Consider the following 21,454-nt stretch of genomic DNA (forward strand, 5'->3'; position numbering starts at 1 on the left):
GACCGGTTTCTTCTGACCTGCAGACGCCAACACAACAGCACAGCGCTCTTGCGTTTTTCGTCTATTCCCAAAGCCACCTCTTGCAGATATGATAGCGCAAAGAAACCATACAAATGACAATGAAGCACCATGTAAAACCCGACGGCATAACAGCCCGCACTGAAAGAAGCTGCTGGGCTTGGCCACAGCAGTGGCTAGGTACCTAGTGGCGAGAACATGGGGCAGACCTAACCCCCCCCCCACACCCCAACACACATTTTCGAGATGTTTAGATAACATGAAGCTATTGCGAACTAAGAGAGACCAGATACGCTGCAACACTACCAGCCTCCAGCCGCCCGTTTGACTATTGGGCCCCCATTAGCCAATATCTGTTGGACATCGCCCAGAGGTCACAGTCCCCGGTTTCAACCCCAGCTTAACGAGGAGTGCCTAGCAACTTGCGCCTGCAGAGACAACCAAACCGGGTTAACGGTGATAACAAATTCGAATGCTCCTCAGAAGAGATCTATAAGCCTCAATGAACACATGCACTAGAAGTTGGTTTTTATGAAATGTAATTTCTGTGAGAGTCGACAGGGGTGGGAGTGGGCGGGGGGTGGGGATGGGGATGGTTCACCCGAGATTTGACTTGTATTGGTTAATGGTAAAACAATAACGTTTTTTAAAAAAAACAGATGCTGTAAGAGTCTTTTGTAAGGAGTGCATTTGCTGAAAATAAATGCATTTCCACGCCCGCCCCTCACTCCAGGGGGACCACCATACGTCGCCTTCTCCCAGACTCACTGCCAAGGAAGAGAGTTGGGCATATTGCTGATGAGTTCTGACATTTTGATAACCCACCCCACGCGAGGACGCGTTTTTAAACACTTGCAAGCAATTATATTAACATATTTAACACACAGCATTCCAATTGCAGCACCCATCCTCTGCATAGCCCCTGTTGTGGCTGCCCCTTGCCAATGGGGTTAGAGAATAACTACCTGTCATTGCATTGGGTCATGTATGACCTCACCCTTGCTCAGCATCTATCCCCTTTTTGGGAGGGGCTTCATCTAAGGCTCAGGAGAAATGCATTTTTCTCAGAGGTGATGTGGTTTTACAACTTTACAGACTTTTTTCTTTCTTTATTCTTCTGCTCGTTCTTGAGCAGAGCTTGTCTGGTGCACTTTTTTACACTACTCGGCCTTTCCAGATGTAGTTGTCTCCATCTGCCTGCCTACTGTGCACCAGCGAGCCGGTGCGGCTGCTATGCTGCCCAATCTGTCCACCCCGGGGTTACCAGAGGACTCCCAGGCCATCTAGTCATTGTTGGCTGCAGCTCACATCCTGCCCCGTTGCACTCGGGGGCGGGCTAACTAACTTACTCCCGCAGTCCACCACCACCATCTTCTGCCTGGGCCATGTCCACATATGGCCTGGGGGCGAGGACGCTGATGTTCTGGGCCCATCATATCTGGTCAGGCCACCTTCTTTCTCCCCACACGGCGCCTCTCACACGACCAAGAATGCTGCCTTCTCACCATGCTGCACTGCTTGCGTGGCATGAGATGGGTGGTGATCTTGGCCCTTCCCAACTGGCCCCACGGAGTACTGACATGACTCATTGGCTGTTACATGCAGTCTGGATGCTTGCAAACACCCGGGCTGCACTGGTCATGCAGCCCGGGCTCCAACTCCCACTGGTCCACCCTGCGCAGGTGACCTGGAATGATAGTATCTTGGTTATTAGTCGAATCCTTCCCCGGAAGTCCCTTTAGTTGTTCTGCTCCCTTGCCTCCTTCAACAGTGTCTCCTCAACGGTTTGTTCTGTTCCCTTCTGTCCTCTGTCCTTGAGGCTGGTTAGTCTACAGTCCCTGTGCAGGGGGGGGGGGGGGTGGCTGCCATGTCCTTTGCCTACGAAGATTCCTGGTGTCTCCCCAGAAGGACACCCTGGGACAGTCCTCTTGACATGGATTCCATTTACAGTGCATGTTGCAGTGTTGACGATCGTCCCTTGCATCTCCCCTGCTCCTAACTCCCATTCAGTTCCCCTGCCCTGTATTGTACACAGCATAGAGAAGCGTTTGTGTGCAGCAACGTTGTAAAATGTAGAGAACATTAGCAAGAGGCGGGCAGACAGAGGAGCGAATGGAGGGCTGTGCTGCAATGGTCAGCCTGCCAGGCCTTGCGTGGGAATCCCCAAGAATGCCCAGAAGAATTAACCCTCAACCAAACACTATGCCCCATGTCCCTCACCCCCAATCAAACCCTATGCTCCATGGCTCCCTCAACCCCCAACCAAACACTATGCCCCATGGCTCCCTCAACCCCCAACCAAATACTATGCCCCATGTCCCCCACCCCTCAAGCAACACACGCAAACATGCACCCATACAGACCGAACCGCCCACCCCCCAACTCAGCGCACACACTCAAGCATGCACCCATACAGACCAGAACCCCCCCCCCCAAATCGGCATACAAACTAGCAAGCATGCACACATACAGACCCTACATCTCAACATACACCGCACTTAGACTCCAAAACAAACATTCATGCACACCCGACACCCCCCACCCCCGCATCTCAACATAACACAAACATTCAAAACCAAACATTCATGCACATCCAACATTCCCCCCCCACCCCCATCTCAACATACACAACACAAACATTCAGCAAAACCGACCCGACGCACAAACACAAACAGACCACTTACCGGAGACGTGCTGGAAGGCAGGTAAGATGGAACGCTGGCGAGGTAACTGGAATCGTACTACGGCTGGCGTGGTCCAAGGCTGAAATGCCTTCCGGCATCAAGCCTTATGGACCACGCCAGCGGTAGTGCTGGCACTCCATTGGTGCAGCACACACGCACTACGTGGCTTGTAGGAGCGACGTGGTGCATGTGCACTGAACCAATGAGGGCCAGTGTTTTGTCCGGCCCGGAAGACAACAAAGACTTTCCTAATGGAGGGCGGCTGATTCTGCTTGCCCTCCATTAGGAAAGTCTTTGTGCCTCGCGGGCCGGACAAAAAGGCATGGCGGGCCGCAACGGGCCCGCGGGCCGTATGTTGTGCACCCATGGTGTAGAGCAAGGGGGCCATCTACATGCGATATCGAGGTCTCGGCAAACATCTAAAGAATGTGAATAATAAGACCATTCTCCCTTTGTTCATTTTCATACAGATTCTCTGATAATGTTTTCATAGAGAAATATTTCAAATGTGTATTTTTTTTTTTTTGGTAGGACATTTTACCGCATATGTATGCAGTAGAAAAAATTCGACAAATTCTCCGTTGATGGAAAAACCTGCAATGGAATCTTCTTGTCCCCTCTTGACAATGTGCTCCGTGCTGCACCAGCTAACTTGTATTCCAATGAAGGGCTTGAAAGAATTGACGTATAGTTGTGTCCCGATCTTGAGATCTGTAGTAGTTACTTTTGGAATAGTGTGCACCCATCTGCTCTATGAAGCGTACGCTTGTTGACGTTTATTTGTTAAATGGACTCCATTGGATGATTCATTGGGGAAAATGAAAGCCTTTGCATGTGGGACAGTTGGCATTGCGTAAGTTTGCTTCACAGATCACGATATGAGCCCTGGGGGGCTTTCCTCCAGCAACTGCTATTGTTTATTCCAGCTTGGTTCTTTCCTGTCAGGCGTCCCTTCTCGTATCATAGGGGCCCCCCACATGCCGGCTATTGTCTGAGGCAGGAAGCAGAGACAGTCGTACCATTTCGATAACAGAATGCATCGCCTGTGATGAGGGGAAATTGCAATAACTTTTGCAACCCGTAAGTAGAGGCTTCTCGGCAGCCAGTGAGTCAGTGATGGGACCATGGACACGGAGTACACCATCATGCTGGGGAGACTGTAGAAAGTAACAGTGCGTTACAGTAGGAGCGTTGGGAACAAATGATATGTTGCTATTCTCCATGCTGGTGTTACTGTATTTGTGAAATGATCTCAGCTGGTTAAAAAAAATAATTTGGGCAATAGTTCACATCAAATTCCATACATTATGGAAACAATAGGTTTTTTTCAAAAACTCTGATTAGGGTTTGCAACCTTTGGCTTTCCAGAGGTTTTTGACCCACACCTCCCATAATTTCTAGGGCGCATAGTCCGTGCTGAGGTATCGTGGGAGTCCTAGTCCAAAACATTTTATTTGGCAGAGAAGGATTGTTGTGAGATACAGGCGCCCTGACAGTTAAATATGTTGAGCAAGGGCTGCAGATTGAGGCAAAGGTTGAGGGCAACCTGCCAACGTTGCCAACGGTATGTGAGTAAGCCCAAGGCTTCAGTTTACATCGGCGGAGACACTGACTTCTCTACGCACTGAAGCGTTTAATTTAGTCGAGCCCACTTTAATTACTGATCTGGATTACCAATCATTTATTGTCTAGGCTGATTCACAAGGAAGATGAGAATCACCAGCCTCTGATGATGAGCACCTTAGCTCAAAACACGTGTCAGGCTGTTTAAGAATTCCCCAAAGGCTGTTCAAGAACTCTACAATTAAACTTTATGCTAATTGTAGTTGAATTGTGTCTTTGTGCGCAGATATCAGGCAAACAACCTTCTGTCCTAGTCCAAAACATGTTGTCATAGGTTGCAGAACCCTGACCTACAAAAAGGGAAGTGTGCAAACAAAGAAGGACCAACATCAAAGTAGAGGCACTCCCTCTGAAGCTAAAACATAGAGTATACAAAGGTTGGCAATGCAGCCCAAGCAAACTTTTATTTTCTAATACAAAGTAAATTTTGCTACAAATGTAACCTCAACTCGCATTATATCGCTACTACACAAAACTTGCTGTAGCTATTGCATTGGTATAGGCTACCTAGTATTTAGTATAGTTTTAATTGTGTGGAAGCTTGATGACGGACCCAAACGCCTGCCAGCCAAACCAGCCTGCCCATTTTCTACCTCCTTATAACACCCACACCCCTGAAGTAAGCTTGTGCGGTGTTAAACAGGCAACTTCTTAGCTGCTGTTCCGAACTCGGTTTCCCGTGACTTTTAATCTCATCTAAGTCTACTGACCAGGCAGGCTTACATGTATGCACTCTGTGATTCACTTTTGCTTGCAATGGAATCGAAAAGGTCCCTAGTGATATGGGCGTTTCGGGGTTGGGGTAATATTTTTGTTCCCAAATCATTGACATTTAAGCTCTTCTCAAGTAGCAAACTGTTTCATATTAATGTGATCTCGTCTGTGCTTTAGTCCTACATGCATATAGCAGAATGTTTTCTTTACTAAATTATCATCCCATTTCTAACTCAAACAATACATTTTTCTGTTACCAACTTTGTAGGATCATTAGTCATTATATACTCCGTTTTCACCTTCAGTTTCCAGATCTATAACCATAAAAAACAAAAAATGTCAGATGATACACAATCTTTATAACTCCACTCTTTCCTGCAAATGTTTTATGCCCCAAAGATATCCTATAAGTATCTACTGCACTTGTGGTATAAAATAGATATATGGACCCTGAGGGAGAAAATGCAGGTTGTATAGCCCGAAACTGCAAGATGTTTGTTTTAGCAAACTGTGGCGTGAGTTATGGTTGCTTGGCTTACCATAACTGGCGAATTTCTGGGTTTCTTCGGTTTTACTTGTAACCATAACATCACTTTAACAACGTTTTTTTTCAGTGAATCTAATATATATCTCATATGGTGCTAGCCTCACTGCTGTAACACATAGTGCCACCATATGCAGTGCTGCAATTGCAGGTCTTGCTGGCTGGTGAGAGGTGCATGGGTGGTTGTGAGGAGGAATTCAGAAGGTAGTACTGTCATGCTCCTTGGATTTGTTTACCTTCCTCAAAAGCCCTGTGTCTCATTGACTGTGTTCCCAGCCACATTTCTTTTTGTGTGCATGGAGTTCAAGGGGATAACCTTAAACAAATTCTTTCTTCACCCTTTTTGGAAAGCCCATATGTTGTGAGGTATGCATTTTTCAATGGGCTGCAGTTAGTGCACTCCGAAGTTTGAGAGTTATGCCATTCCCCTGCTTACACGCTCCATACATGCCAACCTGCCCTATTAAGTCACTCAGTACTCTAACTAGTAAGTTAGTGGGACAGTACAATTGGAAACTGAGATGGCAGGAGAGCTGCAACGTGACTTTCAGCTGAGACCAGGTTGTACACTGCAAGCAGCAGCCTGCATATTGCAGTGCAGCCGTAGGTGGGTAACCCACTGGCACTGCCTGTGCAGGTGTGGTGTGGCAGGCTACAATGTGTAGTCAAGCCAGTCAGGATTTATTGAAAATGGGATGAGGGCATTCACTTCGTGCAGTGCACAGTGTAAATTTGCTCCACCTGTTTGGCCTGGTGCATGTCTGTAGTTCGGGGCGGACTGTCCCTGGAAGGCCTGCATCCTCTAGCAGTCATCTGTTGTGGTCATTGTTGGCTCTGTCTCCCCCCCCCCACTCCTCATTGGCATTGGTGGGGTCGGCAAGCGAAGGTGGGGAGTGGGTAGGTTGAGTCTCTTTGACAAGTATCTGAAATTTAAGCCCAGCTTTGAAGAAATTCACAGTTGGGCTGGCTTTATTTGTGATGGGCAGTGGATTCCAATGGAGCAGGCTAGTAGTGAGAAAGCGGTAGGGAGAGGTGGTACAGAGGGTACATGGTACAGTGAGGGTGAGTGTGGAGGGAGTGAGATGGTGAGTAGACAGAGATATTGGCAGACGAATTCTGACGCGCAAGACCATAGTTAGCGTTGTAGAGTAGGAGAAGCTTGAAAGGGGAGCAGTTGTGTATGGAGAGCTAACCAGCATGGCGTTCTTAGGTCGAGTGCGGGGAGGATCAGGGTAGTTTGTAGAGAATGCGTGTAGTGAAGATAAGGACTTTGTCTAGAGGGTGCAAGGAGTAGAGAGGAAGGACACACTGTAGTTTCATGCACTAGTTTAGTTTGCTGTGCACAAGACTGTTGATTAGATTTTTTTGTAGAGTGGTAAAAAATGTATGAATTTGCTGAATGTTGGGAAGATTAATATGGCCAGCAGAGGTGGTGGAAGAGAATATTTTTGTAGTTTGAGGTCTGCGGGACCAAGAAGGTGAGGTTGTAAGGAGATAGGAGAGTAGAGATGACATTGGAAGCCATGAGAATACTTTCATTTTAAAGAGCCCATCATGAGGCAGTGGAGAGCAATGCAGTAATGGATTGCAATTGGACAGTTTACAAGCCATTCCAAGAGGGCTGGGGCAAAAGAGGGTAAGGAGAAAGATTTAAGTGACTGTAGCAAAGGGGTGATCTTGAAAGCCAATGGCAAAAATAAGTCTTTCCAGGGCAGAAGTATGGGCTACCTTTCAGTGGTGACTCTGACGTGATCACAATTTCACCCCCGTACTTTGCGAAGCCTTAGGCCAGTCACCAGGAAAAGAGCCACGCCCATCTATAGTGATCGGTCCCCTTAATCAAAAAGCCCATGTTAAGCGACTTTAGTAGGAGCAATTTAAAAAGAAATCCTCTCCGCTCACTGCAGCAGGGCGTGGCTCCAGAAAGACAGACCAGCTTTGTAACGGAGGAAACCCCAGTGCACAACGCACACGTGAGTATACTCTTGCAAGTGATAACATGGGAACAGGTATGTATGTATGATATGGTGATATGTACGAGGTCATTGGAATAGGACTTTAGGTGATGTATTATGGAAAAGGACTTTTTGGTTATAAGGAATAGATTGGATAGGATTTCAGGTGATGTGTTAAGGAGTAGATTGGATAAGAGGTGGGTTATGCATTGAAATTGTCACGTATTTCTGTTTTTCTACTTTTGATAATGGAAAAGGGAACCTAATAATATAAAAGACTGAGAGGACAGGGAGCCACAGCTTATAAGGACTGGAAGGTAAGGGATCCTCAGCCATAACAGGTTGAGAAGGTAGTACCACGCATTATTCTTTTGACAATCCAAGCGATAGGTGGTATTACAAAAGTAGTGACTAGGTATAAGGAATGGGCCTGGATTTTAGTAAAATGTATTTTGTATATTTTCTCTTGCTGTCTTTTGTGGTAAAGGAAGGAAGGTGGATGAGTCGCGGTGTGTGTGTATGTGTGAAATCAAAGTGCGAAATGTGTGAAATCAAAGTGGAGAAAGTGTAAAGTGGGGTGGGGGAAAAAGTGGATTGATCTGTATTTTTGTGTGAAAGTAGCTGCATGTGCAGCATAGCAGTTGGGTCGCGTGCAACATTATGGAGGAATAAACTCCAATAAAACGCATGCATAGGGTTCAGCCACTGTACTATGACAGAATAAATAAACAATGGATAGTAGAAACAAAGGAAGGGAGGATATCCTGCTGCTGGCCAGAGCAGGACTCCCATAAAAGAAACGTGCTAGAAAAAATAAATGTCCAACTTTTTACCAGCACATTTTCTTTTTTTTTTTTTTTTTTCAACTTTCTTTTTGGGTATGTTCAACTGATTGTACAGTAGTCAAAGAACAAAAAACATAATGAAACATAGAAAAAACATGTGCTTTGTATACCGCTTCCCCCTCCACTGCCCCGATCCCCAAAGGTGCACTGTGCATGAGTTGGTAGTCATTATCAGTTCATCGCCGCTCTCTGGCTGGGATGTGTGCCTGTGTGGTTCTGTTAAGGCTCTGGAGATGTTTCCCTTGAGGTGCCACTGTTTCCGGTGGACAACAAGTATGTGATGTAGGGGCCCCAGATGTCGGGGGGGGGGGGCTGAGCATGTAGGGCTAATAGCTTGATAAAGTTTGTTTCCGTGTCCTGACAGTAGGATATGTCTTTCAACCATTGCTGTATGGTCAGTGTGGGTCCTTTTCCCCATGACATTGCAATGCTTCTGCGTGCCAGCAGTAGCAGCAGTCCTCCTAGTTTGCGTGTTGAGGGGGATACGGGGAGGAGGGGAGTGTTTGGTGAGTCCCAGGTGTGTGATCTTAGGGTAGAGCTCTATAGGCATGCTTACGATTGCAGCTGTTTTTTTTCGAGAATCGTCTCCCAGAATTGTTGTATGGTTGGGCAGGACCATGCGAGGTGGATGAAGTCCGCCGACAGGGCGCCGCAGCGGCCACACCCCAGGGGGGGTCGATGGGTGGTAGTGGTGGATTCTGGCGGGGGTATGGTACACTTGGTGGATGAATTTTAGGTGTATTAGTTTGTAACTTGCATTTAGCGATAACTTCTGGGTTTGAGCTAGGATGTATTCCCAGTCTTCGTCTGGAATTGACACCTGGAGGGCCTTTTCGCATCTCACCTTGGGTGTTGTCGGGTTCGGGGATGTTTCCGTTAGCAGTGATTTGTATAACATTGAGACTAGTTTACTCTCCCCCCTGTGACTGGATGACCCCGGGCAGTAGTTTCCATGTTGCTGCGGGAACGAGGTAAGTATGGCTTGAAGGGAGTGCCTGAGGCGGAAATAAACATGTCAATGGCGGTGGTAGCTCTGCATGTTTTGGCCTGTTGGGGGTAAGGCAGCACCCTTCGTGGAAAAGGTTGCCCATGGTTTTTAAGTTTGACTTGTCAACCAAGTTTAAATAAACTTTTTCTGTGGTCAGGGGGATTCCAGGAATTGATTTTAACGGTAGGAGCGGGGATAACCTAGACAGGATATCACATTTCAGCGTGATTCTTTTCCATACTGCTATGGTGGAGAGAACCGTGTTTCGGGTGTTGTGTGGGGTGTGCGTTTGGCAGAAAATGGCTGCTCTGAGCAAGTTGGGGGATGCAAGAGCTCGCTCTAGCCGGACATGGGGGCGAACAAAGTGTGTGGCGTACCAGTGGCCCAGGAATTGGGCTTGTGCTGCCCAATAGTAGCGTTCGAAGTCGGGGAGTGCCATGCCGCCCTTTTTCACTGGTTGGATTAGTGACTTGTAGGCGATTCTGGCTGGTTTGCCCGCCTATAGGAGTTCCAGGACTAGGCTCTGCATGTGTTGGAGATGTTTCTGGAGTACCAGTAGGGGCAGTTTTACAAAGAGATAAAGGAGTTTGGGGAGTATCACCATTTTCACTATCGACACTCGTCCCCAGAGGGTGAGTGGCAGTGACTTCCATCTATCTAATTTCCCCTCCAGTGATTGGATTGCTTTACCATAGTTATCTTGAAAGAGGGTTTGGTGGTCTCTGGCCATTTGGATGCCTAAGTAGCGGACGTTTGTGCGTTCCCATTTGAAGTCAGTCGTCTGGGAATTCTTGGGGCTCTGGGGTTAGCGGGAATATAATTGACTTGTTGTGGTTGATCTTTAAGCCAGAGAAGTTACCGAATTTAATTGTATCACAAATTATTGGGTTCAGTTCTGTTGCCGGGTCTTGTATGTAGAGGGCGATGTTATCAGCATATAGGGAAATTATTAATTTTTGGGGGTCGAAGGCCAGGCCTCTGTATGTGTCTGGCTCTGAGGTCCAATGTGAGGGGCTCCATTACTAGCGCAAAGAGCAATGCAGACAGGGGGCATCCCTGCCTGGTTCCCTGCTGAATGTCGATTGCCGTCGATCTGGTTTTCCCCCAGAACGATGTGTGAACAGGGTTGGTTATACAGGAGGGCAGTCAACTGGAGGAAGCGTTTGCCGAGGCCCATTTGTTGGAGGACCTCAAAGAGAAAGGGCCATTAGATGGAGTCGATACCTTCTCTGCGTCCAGAAGGACCGCCACCACCTGTTGTGAGGGGTCTAGTGCTTCCATGACTCCAAACATGCGTCTGATGCCAAATGTTGTGATGCGGCCTGGTAGAAATCCGTCCTGGTCCGCAAGCACCAGCGTGGGCATCCGGGGGATAAGTCTGGAGGCCAGGATCTTGTGTAATATATTATTGTCGAGGTTGATCAGTGAGATCGGTCTATACGAGCCGCATTCTTCTGGGGGTTTGTTAGCTTTATGTAGTAGGATCCCGTTCGCCTCGCGGAGGGTCGGGGGCAGTGAACTGGTCTTGAGTGCCTCCTCGAAGACTTGCAGCAACAGTGGGGTGAGGATGGGTGTGAATGCTTTATAGAACTCGCCAATTAGCCCATCGGGGCCAGGCGCTTTAGTGCTTGGTATGTCTTTGATGGCCTGGAAGATTTCCTCTAGTGTGATGGGGGAGGTTTAGGGGTTCTCTTAGTGTGGCATCCACCCAGTACAGTCCTATGTCGGCCAGATAGTGTTAGTTGCTCTTGGGTGGCGGTGTAGTTGGCCCTGTATAGGTTTTGATAAAAGCCGCGGAATGTTTCAGCAATTTCCTTGTCTGTGTACTAGGGCGCCCTGGGGGTTCCGGATCTGCTCTTTGTGTGGGTTTTCGGTCTGCCGCTATCAGCCTCACGAGGAGGGCACCCGGTTTCTGCCCCTCTCCATATTGGCAGATGCAGTGGCCTTGCGATAGGAAGTTCAGTTACCGGTCCACCGTCGCTCTGAACTTGCCTAGCTCCTTTTTAATGATGCCAGCACGTGTGGTTCTGGTAATGTGGTCTGTAGTTGTTCAATCTCCTTTAGGCGGGCCTCACTTGAGGACAGTTCTCGTCTTAAGATTCCCTGTTCTTTGGTTAAGCAGATCCCTCTGACGTAGCATTTCAAGGACTCCCACAGGGTTCCGGCAGATGTCGCAGAGCCTTGGTTGAGTTTGAGAAAAGCGATGATCTCTGCCCGGAGTTCGTCGGCGAACACCTGGTCCTGTAGGGATCCCAGTTTGAATCTCCAGTGTCTCCTCCCCTCTGAAGGGTCTGGTGGGATGCACTAGACTGTGACCACCGAGTGGTCCGACATTGATCTAGGCAGTATTTGGCTGTTTGTCCATTGGACTTGGCTATGTGCGGAGACCAATATGTAGTCAAGGTGGGAACTGGTCCCATGGACCCAGGAGTGAAATGAGTAGTCTCGGGTCTCACCGTGTTGGCGTCTCCAGATGTACACCAAGTCATACGCTTTGCAGATTTCAAGAACCTGGAGGGCTGCTTTAGAGGCCGAAATGGATGATGGGTGGGTCTAATGCGATGTTCAAATCGCCTGCCCATATGACTGTTCGGGATCTCGTTTCTCCCAGGTGCGTCAATACCCAGTCGAAGTTGTTATATCCGTCTGTGTTTGGCCCGTAGGAGTTTATGATAATGAATTCTGTGTTCTCCAGGGTCCCATGTACCATAAGCGTCCTTCCTTCCTCGTCATTTTTTTACTGCAAGTAGTTTGAATTTTAGGGATCTATGTATTAGGATTGCCACCCCTCTGGCGTATGAAGAATATAAGGCGAAGTATCTATGGCAGCCCCAATCCCGGGCCCAGCGATTATCTGCTCCGGGAAGGAGGTGGGTTTCCTGAATTAGATCAATGTCCTCTTTGTCTCTGGAGGTATTGAGATATTTTCCTGGTTTTGTTCGGGTTGTTACCCCCTTTAATGTTCCAAGTAGCTAACTTGAATGTTGTTGGTATGGAACTGTTTGGTTGTTTTTGGGGCAGGGTGATGTTTGATTGTGACAGGCCATTTTACAGCGGTGTTGTGCCTATATTTCTGCTTTCCAAGGCGGGAGCCAATCTCGGTGCATCCTTTGGGCGACCTTGGGCATAGGTGAGGGGGGTGCGGACCCCTGGTAAGCACGCTTCCAAAACATTGAACGATTTCCCTTCCAAACACGGGCAACCCCCAACTTGCCCATCAGATTCCCCCACCCAAAGTCCCAAAACATAACAGAGCTGCGCTTGGGGTGCTAGGGAACTTCCAAGGTCTGGGGCACACTGAGAACCAGCGTGGTCGTGGAATCCAGGGGCTCTTTGAGTGGCGAACGGTGGTCAGATATAGGTGTGTATGGGCATCATGGCGGGTCTCTGTCTGCTCAGTCTCTCCTTTGTGGTCTCGGATTGCCAATGGTTTGTTTTCAGCCCAGCTTGTCGAGGAATGAATTTGCATCTTTGGGTGTGTTAAAGAATTGAGATTTGCCGTCATGCTGAATTCGCAGCTTGGCTGGATATAGCATGGAGTATAGAAATTTGTTGTCTTGTAGCCAACGCGTCACCCTGGTGAATGTTCTGTGTAACGCCTGGACTGACGGGGAGAAGTCGGGAAAGAACTGGATGTCGTCTCCGTCATGTTGTAGGTTCCCTTTCTCCCTTGCAAGGCGGAGAATCGTGTCCCGGGCTTGGAAGTTTAGCAGTTTGACTATTATTGGACGAGGGGCTGACCCGGGGATGGGTCAACTGGTCGGGACCCTGTGGGCTCTTTCTACCACAAAAATGTTGGTTAGCGCGGGGCTACTAAATAACTCCTTACATAAGGTTTCTACAAACTCTTCCATTTTCCTCGTGGTTTGTTCTCTCACTCCTAGGATTGTGATGTTCCGGCGGGATCGGCCTTCGAGGTCCTCGTTTTTAGCAAGGACGGCCCTCATTTGGGCTTCTAGTGTGGAGACCTTGGTGGACATGGAGGACACATTGTCTTCGATATCGGAGATTCGTTGCTCAGCAGTGTCTAGCCTGTCGCCGTGTTTGTCTAAGCGATGCTGTAGCCGGTCGACCTTTGTGGACAGGGAATCAAGTTTACTGTCTATATTGCCAATGCCAGCTTTTAATTCGAGAAGGATCTCTCTGATGTCAGTGGTTTGAGCGGGGTCATCGTCCTGAGGCATGGACCCCCCTGGGCTCTCCAGTCGTCCGTTCGCTTTTGGGGTTTTGACTTTGGCTCCTGCCTCAAATGTCAGCTTCCTCTGGGATTTGTCGGATTTCCCCAACCTGGTGGTATTGCTGTTCCTGGCCCGGGTGTTAGGACTATGCCGTGTGTGGTGTCCCCGGGCGGGCTGGCTATATTCGGATGTCTCCTGTTGAGTAGTGGGCTCTCGCCAGAATATATTATCTTGTGGTTGAGGGGCATTCCTGGTGTCAGCCGCCTTTATATCTCATTCCTGTTGGGGTTTGCGGAGTGCCATGGGGACAGTCTGCCGGCTCTGGCTCGCTTGGTATGTAGTTGGAGCCTCTGGGCTGGCACCTCTGCTATTGCCCCTGTTGTCTGTCCCCCTGCCGTGGGGGCTGTGGGACTGGGGGGCGGGGGCGCTCCCGGGCCGCGTCGCTGTGTACTGTGCCTTGACTGGGGCTCGAGGCGTCCCGTCTCAGCGTGCGCCAGGGGGAGGGTGGCTCGCGTGGACTGCCTCAGCCGCCTCTCTGCGTCGCTGTTTGGGCCTCCAGGCGGCTGCCGGGCGAGCCTGCTGTCTGTGTGCTCCCGGGTCCCGCCGACCAGCGCGGGAGCCACACTGGTGGGGCTGCTCTGTGGGACCGCTGCGATGTGAATGCTCGCTCCCCTCCACGGGCCGATGCAACGCCGGCGACAGCCGGATCTGTTTTCCGGGACCCGCTCTCCTTGCGCGGTCCCTCTGATGGCCACGCGGCTTCCGCAGGCTCTCGCAGGGGGTCTCAAGAGTGCCGCAGGGACTCGCAGACACGATCCCGGGCGCCACCTCCAACGACACGGGCAGCACCAGCATCCCCCTCCTCTGGCGTTGCTGTGCCTCGGACGGCGCCGCGGGACGCTAATACCACGGGCCTCGCTCCTCCCAGGCACCCGCGCCAGCCAGGCATCCACAGGCGCCCCCCCCTGCTGCCGAAGGACAGTGGGCTGATGTGACTGGCCTCGGGTTGTCTGTCCTGCCGCTGGGGGGGGGGTTGGATGGTCCCTGATTGCGTTCTTTTTCAGGATTGATTTGGGTGCGCTGTCGAAGCTCACACAAGAGCCGCCGTCTTGGTCGCGCTCTAGCGCCCTCTTCTCTAGCAGCAAAATATAAAGGGAACAAGCCCCAAAAAAGAAAAGGGATTTTAGATCTCTGGGAATTATTCAAGGAAATGGAAGATGAAAGAGATCCAATGTAAGGGGATATACCCCGTAACGCATATACCTGCAGTGGGGTATACAAACCCAGTCTATAAACCTCGAGTAGTAGAGTGTCAACAGGATTATCCGGATGAGCAACTAAAGAGGGGAACTCCAGAGCTTTTGCACCTCCATATAACCCATCCACAAACGCTGATATGCCTGTAGCATTGGGGTACCCAGAGGGCCCACAAGTAGACATAAATAATGAGTTAAGAGCATTGCGAGAAAGGTTAGTCAGGTTACAGGAACCTGAAGAAGTATCACCAGAAATAACGGTACTGGTGCAGAAACTAGGGGATTGGAAGTCAGGAGATTTTTTGGTTAGTTTAAACCCTGGGGCAATCAGTAATGTTTATGTTGAAAAAGATGATAGTTGCTATACATGTCATGGGGCTGCAGATTCCCCTTCCTAAGCCAGCTACTGAGTTTTTCCCAGCACCCATTCCTTTCCAGGCTTTCGCTTTACTCTCACTAACTCATATTAGGCGCCACTCGCCACTCCCCATCTCCTCTTTTGGTCCTCACTCAGTCTCTGTCCTGAAGCCCCATGTTTTTTATCTTTTTGCTTTGATACCTCATTGCACAGCGTTTGATCAGGCTGGTAGCCCACCTGGAGAGGTCCGGTTTCCTGTACAATTCTGTGGAAGGATGTGGTGGTCTCTTCACTGAAATAGGTGTGCTAGCAGAGCGACTCAAATTGCAAGCATTCCCATGGCCCATGAAGTACTGCTTTGCTGTTTCGCTAACCTATCTCTTCTGCCTCAGCTCCCAGCATGCTGTTCTCGACCCCTTGTCTCCTCGGAGACGCTTCCCACCGAATGCGTTTAGCGCTCCATGATCTTCGTCAAGGCAGGCTGTCAGATAGGATCCCCAGCCAGCAGTGCATGTTCCCTCCACTATACTGGCAGTGGCTTGCATTCCAGCTACTATAGATGCACTCACTGACGTAGCCTAGCAGTCCACTCCTAGGAAAGAGGGTGATGCAGATCTGCCAATCAGAGCTGTCCTTAGTACATTTAGCAGCTACATATCTGAGCTGGAGGTGATGCAATCCTAAATGCATACACGGTCACATGCATTCCAGATCGCATAGGCTGTCCTTCCTGTGCCATCGCAAACCTCATGAGTTACACATAGCAGCCTGATGGTACTAATGTAATTGGATGAATGCGACATGGGCTGAGACACACAAGCCAAATCTCCCACCCAAAAGAAACTAGATGGCTGGCCCCATAGTGAAAAATAAGGGCCAAAGCCCCTTTTTTATTTTTCTTTGGCAGCCCGACTGGAAGGAACGTGGCAGTCAAAGCCAGGAATCCCATGCCGGATGGGAAGTGGGGGGGGGGCGGGGCAGTGATGGGAGCATGGTGGGGTTGGGGTGTGGGAGGGCTGGGCAGAGGGGCACGGACAGAGGTGCCAAAAAACATGGGGGGGCATCAAGAGATGTGGCTCGGGCGGCTGGTGCACAGCGGGAGGGACACTGGCAGTTCTCATGTTTCCAGTTTGGCCGGATGCCCTTCCCTAGATGCACATTTTTAGGAATGATATGTGGGTGTGCAGCGCAGAGAATGCAGTGTGTGCTTAAATGAACGTTCTCAGTTGGGGATGGGGTGGCTGGTGGGTGTCTCCTGTCTTGTGTTATGCGAAAGGCAATGAATGAACTGAAGCCGAACCTAAAGTAATAAAACCTCCAATTCAACGCATTCCTGGCCCCATGAGTAATAATACATGAATCCAGGAAGCATCATACCTACTTTGAAATATACGGCTAACTAACCCGACAGCACTTTGTGGAAAAGAGGCCTTTTCATCCAAGAGGGAGGAGTATCTGGATTCATGTGCTTTCATGCCACAAACACCTTTTACGAGCAAAACAGTGCTTGCCAATCAACGATTCGTTCATTGGGTCGTCTGCTGCCGAAATGGCTGACCTGTAGAACCCCTATGGTACGCTAGGCTTTACTGTTGCTGTTGTCCAATAAGACTACCAAAATGTGCGCAATTGCTAACACAGGTGCGAGATGTATGACTCCTTGTTCCATACATCAGCCATGCCAATTGCCTATGCGGAGTCTTATCTCTTGGTGGAGTGTACGCAGGAATCCTTGAGTTGACGCCACTTTTCTTTGAAAGGCCTGGGAGAGCCCAGCAAACCTCGAAACCATCTACACCACCAGCTGCAAGAGACCCTCCCCCTAGGTACTAGAGAAGAGATTTGCTTGTGGGAAGAGGGATTTCAAAATCCCTAGAAAGTTCAGAAGATATGAATAGCAGGTCTGCGTCATGCCAAGAGGGGCTATAAAAATCAAATAGGAGTCTTCCGTGCTCAGCTTCGTCAGAGCTCTCACTATCGTGGTGAACTGAAAAGCGGTCATCTTACTCAGGACCTAATAGAAAGACTAATTGTAATTGGTTATTTATAACACACTTAATACCCAGAGGTTTCTAAGCGCGGACCCGGGGATTGAACCTGTGTTGCTCCACTCCATCTTGCTTTCAAGGCGAGCGCATTGCCCTTGAGCTATCCTCCCGAAGTGTGTCCAAAGCTACAGCAAAAGGGTCTGGTCTCCAGCTTTCAAGCAATAATGCCAAAGGTATTTTGCCAACTCTGCCAACAATGGAGATCTTGTGCCACTGAGATGGTAGATGGAACATATAGCTGAGGTGTTTTTGTTATCCGTCTAGAGCAGAATGCAGGCTTCCTCCTTGTTTCTGCTCCGAGCTTGTTCAAAACATCCCAAAAACAGTAACGTACATCTTACAGTCCTCTTTACTCGCATAAAGAAATGGGTCCAGCCCTTTCTCCAGCATTGGATCTTTCATGGATTCACCTGCTTAGAATATTCCCCCTCGTCAGGCTGGGAACCCTTGGTATATTTATTAAGACGTTTTCCACAGGAAAAAATGTGGACACTTCTGTGTCCCATCTACGTCGTTTTGGGCTGCGCACGCCTGACCCAATAGGACATAGGGGTACAAATAGCCCCGCACCTGCGGCTCCCTTCAGATTTTAACCCCCAAAGTAGAGGGGACATATAGAATTTGCATTCAGGTGAGGCCGGCGGGCGCATGTGAATCCATGAAAGATACCAATGCTGGAGAAATGGAGTTACAGGTAAGAAACTACTCCCTTCTCCAGCATTGGATCTTTTATGGATTCACATGCTTAGAATAGATTATACAGCAGTACCCCTAAACTTGGAGGTGTGCAATGCAAATCAAGACTATCCAAGCCACACATGCAGTTAGGTATACCAAAAAATCCCCATCACAGTACCTCGACAATAACTAAATATATAGCATATTGACAAGAGCATACACCCCTTTGTGGGGCTTTCCTTAATGAAACAGGTCCCGAAGGACTGCTCGTCCCATCTGCATATCTGCTGCATGCTGTTGCTCACCTGAATGCAAATTCTATATGGCCCCTCTACTTTGGAGGTTAAAATCTGAAGGGAGCCGCGAGGGCGGGGCTATTTATACCCCTACGTCCTATTGGGTCAGGCGTGCGCAGCCCATAATGACATAGATGGGACACAGAAGTGTTAATCTTTTTCCTATGGAAAACGTCTTAATAAATATACCGAGGGTTCCCAGCCTGACGACGGGGAGTATTCTAAGCATGCGAATCCATGAAAGATACCAACGCTGGAGGAATGGAGTTACAGGTAAGAAACTACTCCCTTCCCATTGAACCATGTCAAAGGTAACTAGCCAGTCTATGGGATTTCCGCCTCCTAAAGGTTAAGCAATTCATATATAAATGGGTGAAGTAATGGAAGCACCAACTACTGCACCTAACCCTCTGGTCTTTTTTTAAACCACCTGAAAAAATCGAGTTCCTCTACACTAAGAACGGTGTCAGTTTTTCCCACCACCCCAACTCAATCCTCTAAAGTATGAAGTTATGCCTCACATTCCCAACTATGAAGGTTCAGACATTATCAAACTCCCCGATTACATGTCTTAGCTCTCATGCATTGGTTGGGTTATCCTTTGGGGAGCGTTATAATTTATTTATTTGGTATTTATAATACGTCCATACACAATGTGTTCTGAGGCACATTTTGAGGTTGTTTTGTTAGCCCCTGCTCGGTTCTGCATTTCTTCCCAACTGCGATGTATAGTGCGTTCATGGAACACGCTACCGGACTAGGAGCTCCTGGCCATAGTCACCAGAGCCATTAATAGGAAGTGGCAGCTCTTTACATTCCAAGCCCCTCTATGGAGTGTTCAGACTGATGCAGCATCTTTAAATGGCCAACATGAACCCTGGGTGTGTGCTTGATCGTATTTTGCACGGTTGGGGAATCCAGAACTCGCCCACTTCCTCCTCTATTATAGCAATAAGGCCAATTTACTTGATGACCGGTCTTCCAAGTTGCATTTACTTTGGCTAGTGGCAATTGACTCTGGGCAAGTAATAATTGTGCTATGTGCATTTTGAAAATTGAGTTGGTTAGTGACTTTGTGCGTGGCTAGTTCTTTTGCAACTTGAACTTTTGACCCCTGTTTATAATACCATGTGGATATTACTGCTTCTACTGGTTACTGTTGATTTTGGCGTTCATGGAATGGTGTGGTCATATTGTATACTGGCGAGCATTCAGACTTCTGATGCACACCTTTTGAGTGTAATTGATGGTTGCATTTAGCAGACTTATGCTTGGCAGTTGTTTTATTCTAGTTTGCAGTTACCGCATCATTATCCATACGCACTGGTATGTTGGAGCATGTTACTATAGCGATTAGGAGGGGATTATGGGGGAGATTTCTTTCATTGATCAGCCTAGATAGAATTTAAGGAGGCGTGCGCATACTCGTACTCCTCTTTGCAAAGGAAATCACTAGGTTCATTCCAACACGGAGTCCAGTGTGTGTCTGCTCATCATGTCTTGCCATTTCCTTAGTCCCACTGGTAGATCCATTCTCATAATACATCGTGTAAGGTACCATCCCATCTAAACACGCTCACTTGCTTACCCCATGGCCAACCATCCACATGTAATGTCGCACTTGAATTGCCTAATAAAGAGGAAAATATATGAAGATTTTGTTAATGTATGCGAAACGTCATATTATTGCAATACTTGACCTATAATGGAAGCACCCAGGTCTCTGCATTGGGTTGAAATAAATTGTTGTTTAGACATCAGTACTTGGTGTGTACTATATTCTGGCAGTATATAGCCGATTATGGGTGTTTCTAAGAATATAAGTGGAAGGAAGAAAAACGGTTCTGACTGAAATTGCTGAAGCTTCCTGGCTGCTTCTCATTGTCTTCCACCGTTTTAAATAAATGTGGTTTGAAGACCTGCACTTATTTGGTATTCGAATGTTGCAATAGTCCTACTTATCGGTATATGTGAATCGGCCTCCAAGTATTGCCTATGGATACAAAAGGAATACTATGCAATCTATGTCATACGTACCTTTTCTGAAAAGCGAAAATGGAGCAATTACCAAAGGACACATCTAGGCTTGTGATTAATTGATCTGGCCACGAAGCCTCACCTAGGCAAACTGTGGTAGTTCATGGCCATATGATACCACTGATGTCCTTATTGGCACCCCTGCTTCCCCCAGCCACCTGCACTCCTCTTCCGTTTTCTCGCTACTACCCCACCAGCCTTGTCTTTATTGAATCGCTCCCAGTTCAACTCCACTTCCCCACCCTGAACCCCAGTCGTCCTCCGCCATGCACCCATTCACCTTTTAGAGTACCTGGGGCGGGGGGGGGGCTGAGGGGGGTGAATGAGGGGGCATGACAAATTGTTTGAATAACTGGACAGGAGATTCCGATACTAGCATGTGGTGTTAGGGTGCCTAGGCATTTCTTGGAGTATACCTGCACCCAGGAGGGCATAGCTAACATATGATACCTCTAACTGGCTCTATGCTTCACTTGGGGATATGATCATGTCTGGCCTCTGTTGGGATTCTGATCTTCAAACTTTCAGACATAACCCCAAAACTGTATTCTCGGGGTTAAATATTTTCTACAAAATCTAATGGCTAAGTGTTGGGTGTTGCTATAATAAATGATTTTACTGCCCATAACCTTAGGCGCTTTTCTTTTCACCCTTCTTACCATGATACCCATTGTTTGAATACAATTGCATTCACGTTTGTCCTGGTAACGTTGCTACTCTTAACCTGCTTCTCTCTCGTTATGCAGGGATCCAGGGTCCTGGTGGATGCACGCGATAAGCTGGGGATCCCATGGCAGTATACGGAGAACGAGAAACATGGCATGTTCTTGATGGCTTTTGAAAACAAAGCTGGCGTGCCCGTGGAGCCGTCCACCTTCCAGCTCTATGTGCCTGCACTGCGGGCACTATGGCGAGATTCGGGCATTAAGGAAGCGTTTAACCGCAGAAGCGAGTTTCAGCTGGTGAGTACAACCTCGATGAGTACCCGGGAGGGGACCCGAAGAACTGTATACCACTCTTAGTTCAAACAAGACGTCTGTGTTGCTGTATAAAGTCTGTTGTATTAATTAGTCTGGTGTTTGGTCACATTCGTGTGGAAATGGCTGGTAAACATGTCAGCAGGCTCACAAATGTGGTTGCTTGCTTCTACTTTGCAAGGGTTATTCATTCGCCTCTGTAAGTAACAGGGTACGTACAGTCCCTGATTTTTTTTTTTTTTTTTTTAAAGACTA

General features: G+C 48.3%; 1 protein-coding gene across 1 annotated transcript in view; it reads left to right on the forward strand.

Moving 5' to 3' along the window:
- The window catches only part of GNA12 (G protein subunit alpha 12), a 424,323-nt gene that overhangs the window by 127,442 nt on the left and 275,427 nt on the right, over window positions 1-21,454 (forward strand). The window contains exon 2 of the mRNA XM_069647591.1: window positions 20,969-21,184. Coding sequence (XP_069503692.1) covers window positions 20,969-21,184 — 216 coding nt within the window. The remainder of the gene's footprint in view (window positions 1-20,968; window positions 21,185-21,454) is intronic.

The sequence above is a fragment of the Ambystoma mexicanum genome, chromosome 2q (assembly GCF_040938575.1).
Source record: "Ambystoma mexicanum isolate Mex_15411 chromosome 2q, UKY_AmexF1_1, whole genome shotgun sequence".
Lineage (NCBI taxonomy): Eukaryota > Metazoa > Chordata > Amphibia > Caudata > Ambystomatidae > Ambystoma > Ambystoma mexicanum.